The 13,892-nt window shown below is 33.7% G+C and overlaps 1 protein-coding gene across 1 annotated transcript; it reads right to left on the minus strand.

The window, feature by feature from the left end:
• Window positions 1–1,725: 1,725 nt before the first annotated feature.
• On the minus strand, window positions 1,726–9,894 carry LOC101205973 (LMBR1 domain-containing protein 2 homolog A). Its single transcript, XM_004143406.3, has 14 exons — window positions 9,445–9,894; window positions 8,676–8,755; window positions 8,434–8,592; window positions 7,936–8,149; window positions 7,371–7,457; window positions 7,140–7,279; window positions 6,273–6,353; window positions 6,107–6,171; window positions 4,765–4,937; window positions 3,953–4,083; window positions 3,769–3,856; window positions 3,285–3,498; window positions 3,078–3,181; window positions 1,726–2,849 (listed from the first exon to the last, which is right to left on the minus strand). The coding sequence occupies exons 1-14, from the start codon at window positions 9,610–9,612 to the stop codon at window positions 2,328–2,330; spliced, it is 2,226 nt and encodes a 741-aa protein (XP_004143454.1). The 5' UTR covers window positions 9,613–9,894; the 3' UTR covers window positions 1,726–2,327.
• Between the last annotated feature and the right edge of the window lie 3,998 nt (window positions 9,895–13,892).

A 13,892-nucleotide genomic window follows, 5' to 3' on the forward strand; every position in this document is an offset into this window, starting at 1 on the left:
TCAACTCAGTTCCAATCTCTCACCACACTCCTTCCTCCCCCCTCCCCCCCCCCCCCTCTTTCTTTTCTAATTTCTTGGACCCACCTCCTCCTTCCAATCTGCTTACATGTGAATTGGAAATTTTGTAATACATGTTTTATTCACCATTTAAATGAGTTTGATACATGTATGTATGTGTGTTTGACCAACAATATAGGCTTTGTTTTGGAACGTTGGTTTAATACATATTTTGAATTGAAAATTTTAAGAGATTGTGTTGAGGCACCTAGTTTTATGTCTTTTAACTATATTGAGTTTTGTTGCAACTAAGTGTGAGTTAAAATAATTGAAAACTTAAACTATTATGATGTAGATTGAGGGATCTAAATGTCCTTTACAATGTTCTCTAGCAACTATCTAATACAAAGTTGAACTTTTCATTCTTCTACTCTCGTGCTCGTTAAAAGTCAAGTGTAGCGTATATGTTTAACAATAGTTTGTCCATGTTGAACAATTCCAAAAGACGAGTTTTCGATCTAATCTACTCATAGCACTATAATCAACTCATCTTCCCTAGTCACATCAAGAGCTTGTGTGTTTTGAGTTTGGGTGTACAACTGTCAGTCATATTATAACGTTAAAGTTTGTCGTGTTGAGTGGAAAGGGAAAGATGAATGGGTGTGAGTGAATTTGGAAGGAAATGAGGTGTGTGTGTGTGTGTTGGGGCCTACTTTGATAAATTATGCACGAGGGTCTGCTTTTTGGGAAGTTTAAAAAAAAAGGAAAAGAGGGTCATTTCGAAGGTTGTCTATTTTCAATGTCGGGTCGCTATTCAAACTCTCCTTTTTATTGGCACTTTCCTTTCCCTCCTCACGAACCGGAAGATGCCAACCCTTCACTCTACACTTCATTTCATCGCTTCATTAACTCTTTCTCCTACTTCCCCATCGCTTTGCCTCTTGGGCCCTAAATTTCTCAACTTGCTTCCCATTTTCCATTGCTTTTTCCATTTTTCCTAATCATCTTTTCTTAACTTCATATCACATTTCAATCAACCTTGTTGTATGTACAGCAGCTTTTTAAGATCAAAATTACTGTTCTTGTTTTAGTGGAGAATCTCTGTTTTCTTGGCACTGCTTTTTATTTACTTTTTTTTCTTTTTTAACTCCAACTTTAGTTTCCATAATAAATTAAATTAAATAAAAAATTACAGTTTTTCTTCTTTTAGATTTTTCTTCTCCTTTCCAACTTTTTACTTATCACCGTTTCTTGGATTCCTTTTCGTTTTTTTTTTTTTTTTACTTTGCATTATTATTGTTATATATTCAAGTTCCAATCTTGGATTTCTCTCTTCCTAGTTCCTTCCAAGTTGTTAGTGTTTTCTTATCAATGGGATTGTTTTCATAGATTTTCTTGGAAATCGGTTGTGAACTCTTACTACACTTAAATTCCTACATCACCATGACATAATCAGGAAAATTCTGGCCATGGAGTTTTGGATTATGATATTTAGCATTTAATATTGAAATATCCCACCTTTAGACCTTTTTAGTGGTTGCTTTGCTATCTGGAAAAACTAATAGAAAATTGTAGCCAAAAGTGATTGAAGCAATCTCGAGAACTGCTATATATTCATTTAGAACAACGATGAAAACGACTTTAGGTTGAACATGTTATGGTCCTCCTAACTGTTTGATGAGGTTTAAGTTGGGTACTGAGAATGTAAAAGACGATTGAGATCACATATCACAAAAAAATATCTAAGGTCCTTTAGCAATGGCTGACTTTTCACTTTTTTGTTTCCCCTGAAAGGGCCAATGGAGCTGACTTATACAACGACTTGTTTAAATCATATGAAAGTTACAGCTAGCTACAAGAAAAATATCAAAATATCGGAAACCATTCAGATCAAGTTCTTTTGGTGTCTAGAATTTCAACCTTAATTTCCTAAAACAACTACCAATTACATTCAGATATTGATATCAAAATACCAGAAAAAAGGTACACAATATAATATATTTAACGTATGGCATCTGAGTTTCTGAAGCAAACCTCAAGAATCAAAGCAATGCTGATGCAGCCAAGACACAAATATTTGCAGTTGCAACCTTTGTGAATTTTACGACCATGTGGTCGACTGAACAGTTAGTGAGTGTAATCTCTATCCTCCAGTTTTCTTGCCACCAGTCAGCTTATATACGTATGTGTCAATCTCGCGGGTAAATGCTCCAAATATGTGTTTAAATGAGGAATGATCCAACTGAAAGTAAACAACTAAACTGGCACCAAGGGCTGTACATGGTAACAGCATTCTTTGATTCTTAAACCTAAAGAGAGAAAAATGGTTGTTATCTAGTTGGCCTCCGCTCAAATTCTATTCTCTCAGAACTCTTGATTTCCATCCCATCTTCCTCGTCACTATAACCTCCATGATCTAATGGCCGTTTCAAACGTTGAAAGATCTCGTCAAGGGACTGAGCAGAATCATGATGAGAGAGAGTTTTTGATTCTTGAACCTGGGGCAAGGGAAGAAACTTTTTGGTTCCTATATTAGCCTTGAAGTTTTGGAAACCCACCTTCATTGATTCCCACTTTGAGGCCAAACCAGAATTCGTCTTTTCATTGGTATTGCTGGGTTCACCATCTTCTGTATCAAGTAAGGTGACCTTGGCAGAAGCAATGTTCGGCACTGGCTTTGTGTTTAATGTTGATTGTCTAATTTGTTCTCTAATTACAGCATACTTGTTGCTCATGGCTTCTCTGCTAGAACCATACTTCCGACCCTCATCACTCGAAGATTTTGACGACTTCCCATTCACGTCTTCATTTATTAGATTGTTTGTTGCCTTCGCTTTGATATCTAGCAAATCCTGAAAATTTAACTCCTTGATTAGAAAAAACATCTGACCAAATTAAGAATTTATGAGAATGAAATACACTTCAGAAAGAAGGGGATCGCAAACAAAAATAAAGCTCCTAAATTAGATATTGTGAGGATTTCAATTTCTCCTAAAGATGGCATCCCCATGGATCGAAATATAGTTCACAATTGCATAAAGAATGCCTAGAGAATAAATATTTACGGAAAATGTACATACTGTGCTATTGCTGCTGCCAGACTCCAAGTCTATGCTGTTGAAATTTCTAGCTAATGGAATAACGTGCTCACCAACCATGCGCCCTTGTTCAAGCCAAGATCGTTCTGATGCAATTAAGAACAAATGTTAAACTTCTAGAATGAGATAGGTCATAATATATCACATCTCATCCAGAAAAGAAAACCACCCATACAGTCCAATGACTACCTTTCTGCAATATAATTACTCCTGAAGGATCAAATCCATCCATATCATCTACCTCTGACTGAAATCTAAATCTCTTCCAGCTTCCAAGGAAATCGATAACCCGGTTAAAGAAATTGCTTGCAACCAAAATGGTGTAGACAACCATAATAAGTGGGTAGATCCTATTAAAATCTTTCCCGAAGAAAGGGACGGCATCATCAATTCTACCCATCCTCTGCCATTGTAATTGCACAACATATCAGGTAAAGTAACAAATATGGTTATTGAAAAAGACAACAGAACGACATCACAGTCACAAAGATCTTATCCATAAGCGTTAGAATTGTTAAGCCCCAGGAAAGGTGAAAATATAATGTCATGCGGACAAAGACTAGTAAGTGGTGAAGAAAAACAACCAAAAGGAGAGACCACATGTACCAAAATTAAACCACAACTGCAACAAACATTGCAGTAATAGAAATAAAATAAAATAAAAGAATATCACCTTTTCGAAAACAGTTTTCACGTTCCCACCAAGACGAATAAGATTGAGAAAGTTGAATGAAATTGGTGGAGCATACCTGGCAACCATTCTAAGTAGAGAAATAACATTACATCAGTACTAACTCTGTCATACAGAAGAAAGACAAATTTCCAAAATGGTTTAAAAGCTAAAGAGAAATACTCACGAACAAATTAATAGCAAGTTCACAGAGCTTGTTTGCCTTGGGGTTAATGAATAGAACATCAAAGTTCCAAACTTGAATAAAGAATAATATGTGCACACACACATATACATCAGTGGAACAAAAGCAAAGGCCTGTAAAAGAGGAAAATAGATTTGAAAATCAGCAGAGAAGTCCAAGAGAAGCAAACAGGAATCCAGCAAACATTGGAAAATTATGGCAGAGTGATCATAACGATTAGGTATAGTCAGATAATGAGGATATTCATCCTAAACTGTCTTACATAAATTTTCCAAAAAAACTAATGAAATAAATTTATATCCAAAACAGATTCCCGTATGTTCCTATCATAAATATCTCTGAGCAGTCCCAGAAAGATTGGTTTACATCATACTGGAAATGTCAAAATAACTTAGTTTGCATCTAGTACAGAGATCATCTAACCAACTTTCCTCAAATGTATGTCTGCGTTATAACAGCTAGGCTTTAACTTGTTATTACTCATTAGATTATGAAGCTACTAGTCAAAACAAACAGTAAAGTCAAGACCATTTTGTTTATTACTTATTACCAGTTTGAAAATTAGATGTCATAAATGAAAGATATTTCTTTTCATCTCTTGTCCCAGAAACCCTACAGGAAAAGCACTTTGAGACAGCGTCGCCCGCAGTGCATTTAACAAGGGCCTCATGAAACTGAGTTGTACATAATAATAAACAAAATGTGCATAAATATTGACATGCATATCCTGACAATCACACAATGAGACATATGCATATAGGAAAAGCAATTGTCTGTTAAGTATAATGATATACCTGCACAAGCACCTCCTCCCGTCCAACTAATTTAATAAGCATTGAGAAAAGAGATAAATCGACACTTGGTAACAGAGTGGCCTCGGCTAAAAGAATTGCAACGGACATGATACCAAGTACAATAGCCAAAACTTTTTGAAGATGCTTTCTTAGGATGCATCGCCATATAAATTCTGCAGACCACCACCTTATTATAAATATTCATTATTTAGGATTTGGAGCAGAAAATAAAAACATTTCTATTGCATGATATCCAAGAAAACAAACCAAAAAACAGTAAGCTAACAAGCACTGAGTGTAATTTTGAGTATGGTAATGTTAGATACATACGGATGTCTAAAGTGGGATGTAAATTATGTTCTTTATAAATAAGGTTCTGTGGCTGGCCCTCAGTCCAGCATTTTGCTGGTTTCTTTGAGGCAATGAGATATATGCATATAGGAAAAGAAATGGCAAGACTTTTCAAATTTCCAGAGTTATGATACACCCATTGAGAGTAAAAATCTCTCTAACTCCTTCAAGGTTCTTAAAGTAAACAGTTAACTTATAGGCAACCTTCAAAATGAAACTCCTTCAAGGTCATCCTTGCACAAGGTCATGCTTCTATGTATCGTTCCAATTTTATCGGATGTCCCCGAAAGGATTGTCATGTTACTATTATTTTTTTAATTTTTTTTCCTCCCTCCCTCCCTCTCTCTCTTGCTTTTAGATGAAAACAACCACTTTTAGTAAGAGAAAAAAAAAGAAGAAAGAAAACAGAGCAAACAATAAAACCAAGCTTGCAAAAAACTCCTAGAGAAAGGATTTCCAACTAACTAGATATTACGAAGGGAATAATTACAAAAAGTATTTGGAACCATAGCCAAAAGAGAGACATGGAACTTCACCAAAGATCAAATCTCACAAGGTTCCCTATCCACACCTCTATTGTTCCTCACCCACCAAAGAGCCCCCAAATGCCCACCCGCGGATTTTTTCTTTGAAAGATGGATGGAGTTGAAGGGATAGCTATGATGGCCATCTATGCCAAATGTAGTGTGATCGGTTATTGTCCTTTAAGAATAGTTGAGGTGGTTTGCCTGAACTCTTGATATAAATAAAGAAAAAAAATAGAACTCAACTGCAACAAACAAGAACACACTATTCAAAATAATTGCAACCAAGGTCAATGGGTGAGAAAGAATGACCAACTAGAGACACTGCTAAGTCACCATATGTTTTTTTTAAATCACATATCACAATTCTAAAAAATATAACCTAAACACAATCTGCAATGGTGTTTTATTTCATGTGATGAGGTAAACAATAAAGAAAAAAAGAAGCCAATGCATTATATGATTACCAAGTGTATCTAAGATAGACCCCAACTTCCCACTTCGAGCATGCCTGAGGGTTGAAACATATTTCCTGGAAAAATAACAAGGCCAGTCTGGAGGTTAAGATCTTGATTGTGTGTTGAAAAGCAGAAGGCTAAATAAAAGCACCGAAGTTAGTAATAGAAAGCAAACCATCCAGTTGACGAGCGTCGTTCATAATTCTTTATAGTGTCTTCAAGTTCAAGGGCCTTCATAACGTAGGTCATATATTGGCTACACAAAACAAATAAGATCATGAAATTTATAAAGTAATCGGTGATAACTGTCACTTATCAGTCTATCAGGTAGCAACCAAGAATTCTTGCTCATACAGGGAAGGTTGTAAAATGAGAATCCATAGTCCACAGACAGGAGATATTTGTTATGCATAGCAGTAATTATCAAACTAGAATTTAAACAAACATTTATAAAGATAAATTCGTCCAAAAAGGGGAGACATCAAAAATCAAGGATTTTGCTTATACACATATAAAATAACAAAAGAAGATCCAATTCTACGAGTGGTTGACAGCAAGATTTATTTAATTCCCAAGATAAATCAAACGTAAAACAGTAAAATGGTAGGATAGAAAGCAAACTGACAGTTGGTCTGAAATGAGGAACAAATTAAAATATTCGAAAAGGCATCTTAAAAGCATCTCCTAACCCCCTAGATTCCAAGCTACTTCAAATACCTGCCAAGCTCCGATTCTCTAACACACTATTTATTTCTAATTACTATGTTATTCGAACCATCTCCAGCTAATAACTAATGTGTCCCTAGTAATATAGTAGATCATTAGACTACTTTACCCCTAAATACACCCCATCCTCAAGGTGCAGGTCAAGTTATGGCACTCAATAGATCCCAACTCCAACAAATACAAGGCTTGCAAATAGACCTACCGAAACAACTCAAAATCCTCATAATTTTCCAAAATACAAGTTACCCACCCGCCCAGAAAAATAGAAGAAACCTTCCCAATCTGAAATGACAAAAATGAAGTAGTCCATATATACCTTTTATACCGGTAATATTCCTCTCTTGCTCTGCGAAGATGACGCCTAAGTGTTGCCATTGATTTCTCATCGGTGTCATAGTCCATATCATTTTCTCCTAATCGTCCACCTTGTGGTTTGAATGATGGATCTTCCCTAAACTGAGAATGAAAAATGGGAAGAAAATAATGAACTAAAAACACTGGTCAAGGTTCTAAGGTGTTTGGAGTGAATAAAATAATGATGACTTACCATTTGAGTTAACATATTGTCAATGACATTCATGTAAGGTCTCAGGGGATCGCGTTTAGACATCTGCTTAGATGTTGCTTGAGCAACCTATTACATAAACGAAGGTCAAAAATCACAAAACACAATCTTGCTGCAAGTTGCTATTTATGGGAATTGCATCTTTATTTTGTGTAGGTAGTCTATACCCCACCCATCCAAAGGTCTTCTTGAAATAAGTTAACTAACAAACCTAAAAAAATGAACCAGTTGTATAGGAATGATTTTGAAAAATAAATAATTGTCGAAGATAAAACATAGAGAGTAAATCAAACTTTTAAAATAAGCATATAAACAGTAAGACACAACCACATCATACATATGGAACAAAGAGGGAAAATCAGAAACAAAATGATGACAAATCTCAAATGTAATTATTAGTAGATAAATTGGTGTGTGTCCCTATGGGTGCTGTTTGTGCACGTGTCCAAGAGAGAGGAACTTCCTGATTTAGAAGATTTCATTCAGTTAGCTTTTTCTCTCTATCCCATCTGTGAGTGTCATGGGGAGGTACGAGGCTAACACTTACAACAATAGCATTTGAGAGTTCTTGATGAGCATCATCAAGCTTAACAGCCATCTTTGATATTTGATGGGAAAGAACTTTTTGGCGTGTAGTCCAATCGGCATTTCTCCAAATACTCTTGGGAATTTCACTCAGACCAAAGCCAAGAAGAAATGCACCTGTTACCAATCCAAATGTATTTGAGCAGGCCATAGCAAAACCCAGAACACCGCCATGCCTATTAACAAAGCAGCAAAAGAATTTTACCCCCAATCAGAAAAGCTATCAGTACTACAATAGTCCACAATGCAAGGGAACAAATGATACCCACTTATAAAACCAAATAACATAATATACCAAGAGAATTTAAAATTTACAAAGATGGGACTTCTTAAATTTATGTGGAGAAGACTCCTCCAATTTACTTTCTAATATATCAGATAAAATTCATGATCATTATTGGATATATGTTGCTTTTGTTTGGCTGGCCCCTAATGCATGATGTTAAAGCAAATAACTAACCAAATCTTGTGCATCGCAATGAGAAGAATCAGTCCAAAAAGACCTATGGACCCAACAACCAAATAAAAAACCAAGTTAACATGGATGCTGGTCTTCAGTCTTTCTTTCACAGTGAAATCTCCTGCATCTTCAAAACCCTGGATAAGTGGCACCACAGCCCTGGTTGAAGATGTGAATTTAAAAATATAAGGATTACTCTACAATTTTCAACTGAGAGACGTGTATATGTACTATGAACATACCAGGTAAGTAAGAATGTACTCCAATAGGACCAGCTCCAAAAGAAAGAAATTACTCCAGTCTCTGACAGATGACTTGTAGTCTGTACATAAATAAATTAGATCAAATAATCAATAGCAAGAACGTCATTTTTGCCTGAATCAACTAAAACTTCCAGAGAGGAAAAGAAAACTTGGCTAACAAGAGGATGCTAAATGATATTCAATTCTATTTTTGCATAAACAATTGGCAGTCCTTTCCATGCAGGAGAGGGAAACCGGTAGTAGATTGCAAATGAGAACCATAACCAGCTAACTGAAAGTACGACTGCCAATAACTAATAATACCAAATAGTTGATCAAATATGTTGCATGTATGTCCAATCTGTCTGTCTCAATAAATTTATAGACAAATAGGCAACATTATCAATGACAATGAAAGTAGAGATGCGGAGCAGTAAACAATCACTAATATTTTGAAAAGAACTAAAATTATCAATTAAACGGCATGAAATTGTTTACAAAACCACACCATAACTAAATGCAATGCAATAAATCGAAACCTAACATCCAGACCTCAATCGAAGAAAGTAATTGAGAAATAACACAAAACCTAATCACCTGAGCTAATTCCCAAATCTGCTTCCAACCGCAAATTAAAATCTCATAAAACCAATTATCAGATTCATATAAAAAGCATGGACACGTCTAATAACAAAATAACGCCCAATTCAACAAACAACAGCATCAGATAAATCCAATCAACAAGAAACGATGGACATTAGAAACATACCGTCCAGATGTCCGCAGGGACGAGGATAATGATGGAGAGGGAACAGAACCAGGTATATCCGACGGTAAGAAAAACGTAACGAGGCACCCAAGGACCAGCGAAGTACTTGAGCGTAACGATCACCATGCCTAAAGTTAAAGGCAAGGAGATCAGATAGAAGACCCACATGTTTCGGTCGTGAAAATTGCTCCCCTCCTCGATGAGCTTTGTGAATTGAAACGGAAGGGAGAAAACAGGGGGGAAGGCGATGCAAATGCCCGAACCAACAATTCACAATAACAACAACAACAACAACATTGTAAGACGAGAGAGCGAAAGGCTTCAGCAGTTGGGCAGGTGCGCGCGAAAAGGAAAGAGTTGAGCTCTCGGTTTGGTACGGACGGAACCAAGGAAGAAATGATGGTCAAGGGATCCGAAGACACGCTTCCTTTTCAAAGCTACAAAAATTGGACCCAGTTTTGTCTCACCTCATCAAATCATAAATCAAATAATAAAAATGTGACCACAATCCCCAAATATTAAAAAAAATAAATTACATATGGCATTAACTTATACCCAGTTGCCAATTCCCTCTTTGAAACAAAATTTAAAACTAATGACAATACTAATAATTTTTCCATCTTACAAAAATACCATTACGTTTACCTACCCAGAATAGCAACCTGGAATATACTAATAATTTCGTATTAAAAAAAGAAAAAAAAACAGCCTAGACCGTTTTTCTTTCGTTCTTTCCTGACGCCCTTCCAGAAACGGCTTTCGGGCCCGTAATTAAGGCTCTGATATGGGTAGGGCCGTCCCTTGTTTGTTTGACGGCCCATTTATGACTCGGCCCATGTTCGTTTCGTAACCCGTTGACCTGATACAACTTGTGATTGATTTTTATGAGAGCATTATATATGATTTAACTGCTCAGACCTATCAAATAGGTTACTGCTATGCTCTAATTGGATGGTTTTAATGGTTTTGTTTATTGTGTTATTCTTATATAGTGAAAACAAGTGTATTTCTCAAACACAAAGGGGGCGTTTAGGGGTTAAACAACCATTCAGTAACGTTGGGAGGCACTTAGGTTTTTAGATGACCACAGTATTCATAAACTACATGATAATTAATTAAGCAATAACTTTTAACTCTTATATAGTACACCTAAACATTGTGTAAATTATATGCTTTTTCTTCTATAATAAACAAATGGTGTAAGTGAGATTTTTTTTCAGGAAACTACATACATATGTTGTTGACTCGTGTGATGTACCAATTTTTGTGCAAATCTTACTTGCACTTTCTCTATAGAAATATGTTTCTATTTAATTCTATACCATGCTATTAGTGGTAGTTTTTTTTCAAAATTGATCCAGCTAAATTGAATTTTAAAACGGCATCCATTATTTCTAAAAATGATAAAAAAGGTACGAAAATGTTGTGTTTTATTTTTAAGATTGGATAAGACTTGAAAAAATAAAATTTTAAATCTTGAACGTTGAGTTTGTTTAGAAATAGAATACTTATATACTTTAATTGATACACTGTTTAGATTATCAACCTTAAAATTAAATTATATTCAAGTTCTCATCACATATATTTATATAAACATCATTTGCACTTAATATGTACCTACTTACATAAGGTCTTTAATTTTTCAAAAAAGTTGCATGGTAAGTTGGAGGCATTACAAGATTTTAATGTGTTCAATGTTGCAATGAATGTTGCCTATACAATTTCAAAAAAGTGTAGCTTGCATTAATGATAAAAAGTTTGGCATAAATTAGGTAATCAAATATGTAAGCTTGGTATAAAACTAAAAGTCTCTTAAACCATAGAAATCAAGATGACATTTTTAACCAACCATCTTTACTTTTATGAACGATAATTATGTATACGTGTATTGATTTTTTATTTAGCGTGTTAATCACGGTTGAATTAATTTCAATTTATCATCAATATCTATTCTCCAACGTAAAGTTTACTTATTTATTATTTACATGTTTCATACAAATATATTTGTTATATGAACAAACTCTTAGAGTGTTTCTATGTGTAATTTTGTAGTTGGTTTAAAACGTTTCACTTATGTCATTTGATTTTCAAACAAACGTAATAATATTTTAAATTAATGTTAATACGAGATTGACTTAACTATAATTAACACAAATTAGTTTAGATCTTCAACCAAAACATATTTATAATAGTGAAAGTTTGAACTACCCTATTCATATAAGTATTTGACGGGAACAGGGTCTAACATGTCTCACCTAACGAAGACTTGTATTACAATTGATTAAAAAATTGTAAATTTAAATATCATTTTAGCAAATAGAAAGAAATGTTAGAACACAAAAAAGGAAAAATAAATTAAATGTACTCGAATACAAACAACAATTGAAACAATTGTTTTTTAGTATAATACAAATTGTTGTGTCATGAGAGGAAACAGATGATCATAATCTTCATGCCAAAGTTTGTCACTTTGTACCATCTCAAATGTGCACCAGCTTCTGGCCAACAAGATTGCATTTAGTCTATTGATGATTTTGTGAATGTTAATGATAAAAAAAAAAAATACTATAATAGTCATTCATTACGATAAAAAATATAAAAAAATTACTATAAATGACGAAATTATTTGTAAAGTTTTAAAACATATCATTAATATAGATAATGATTATCAATAATATTAAAATACAAATAAAATCTATAAATATTTTAGTTTATTATGCTGTATAACCACAAGATGATAATACACTTAGAACGTAGAGATTTGAATCATCACTTTGACTCACTAATCTATGTAGTATTACATGTTGAGTTGATTCTTGTATAACGTTATTGGATAAGAGGTTTGCATCATCACCCACGTTTGTTTTCACATTTTTATATATTTAGAAAACGAGTGGCCATTTCTTTAGTTGTGTTGTCAATTTGCATGATTCTGAAAATTATATCAAAGATCCACTTGTAGCTTAGGATAATAGATTGTGAATTAAACAAATCAAATCTCATTGAAATGCTATACCTTTTACCATTAAAAGAATGTACATAAAAAAAATAAAGCATCGATAAGTTAATTTAGTTAGTTAATTAATACAAATAATAGATTGTTCACGAAATTCTCAAGTTTGGAACTTGCGCTATTTCCTCGTTCTCGTCGTATCCAATATCCCATTGGTTTTCCAGAGGCAAGTGCCAAAAAATTACAATCCACATATTTATTCTTTAACCATAACTTCACTTCTCTTCTTCTCTTCTTCTATTTTTTCTATATGTGTAGTTTTTAAATCTTTGTATATATTTTCAACGATTTAAATTAATTCCGTATGCAAGTCAAGAACAAAAATATAATGTTTGAAAATCATCAAACAAAACCAAGGATTAAAAACTAATGTTTAAATAATAATATATTTTACTTGTATAAATTATCAACTCAATTAATTAATTTGTTCAATTCATATCGTAATTTGAGTGCCTAAGATAGGTTCTTATATATCACAATTATTACGAGTGATGTATTTTAAATATCCAGCTCACCTTTGCTATTTAATATTTAATCAAGAGCCTTTGTTCTTAAGAAATCTAGATAACTAGATTATTTATTTATTTTCTTGTCTTCAAAAGTGTATACATGTCTCAAATTAGATACTTGAATCGATAATTTAATCTAAATAGCCTGTATTTTATAAATTTATTTCCTGAAAATATCGTAAGAATATGTGTCATACCGATATGGCCTTACCTTACTAATTTTAAATGTAAAAGTAAAAACATGGTTAGCTAAGAATAAAATTTAAACACCAAAAACTCATCTCTTAGAAATTCAAGCCTTGAGGAAAGCGAAAGCACCATGGGACACGCATATGTTGGTAAATCTTACACGCATGCATTTATATGTTAGATAAGAAAAAATATCTTTTAATCATGTGCAGGTTACCCTTTTCCATATTACTATATGATTATATATATTTATAAGTTAATACATATATATATTTTGGATATATAGCACACACAGTCACACGTATATATTATATATTAGTTTCAATAATATGATATTTGGAAACATGCATCCTTCTGTGAACTTGGAGACCAAATGAAGTGTTACGTGTCTAATTGCTGTCACTTCCAAACTCGTGGCAAAGGGATAAGTCTTTGCTTCATACTTGTCAACTAATAATCCTTCCTGCACAATTGATGCGAGGCATTATCTCATATCCTCTTGGTTTGTACACATCGGTGCTGCATTTGAATTTTATTAATGAATCAGTGAGAGATGCAATTTCTAGGGTTAGGATAGAGCTACCAACAATTTGATCTAAAAATTTTCTATATTTCTGTAAATATTTTATTTGATTTTGCAATAATTTAAAGTATTCTTTTTTATTTTGTGTCGTATTCTTTTTTATTTCTTTAGACAATCTATCACTTTTTCTCCCATTTTGCTATCTATTAATAAA

Source organism: Cucumis sativus, chromosome 6 (assembly GCF_000004075.3).
Source record: "Cucumis sativus cultivar 9930 chromosome 6, Cucumber_9930_V3, whole genome shotgun sequence".
In the NCBI taxonomy this organism is placed as follows: Eukaryota; Viridiplantae; Streptophyta; class Magnoliopsida; order Cucurbitales; family Cucurbitaceae; genus Cucumis; species Cucumis sativus.

Bases quoted from the DNA above. Each gene is read 5' to 3' on its own strand.
- LOC101205973 (XM_004143406.3), bottom strand. From the start codon at position 9,612: ATGTGGGTCTTCTATCTGATCTCCTTGCCTTTAACTTTAGGCATGGTG. The intron at 7,458-7,935 runs GTAAGTGTTAGC...TTTATGTAATAG, and splicing joins AACTCTCAAATGCTATTGTT to GTTGCTCAAGCAACATCTAA. The intron at 6,172-6,272 runs GTTTGCTTTCTA...TTATTTTTCCAG, and splicing joins CGACGCTCGTCAACTGGATG to GAAATATGTTTCAACCCTCA.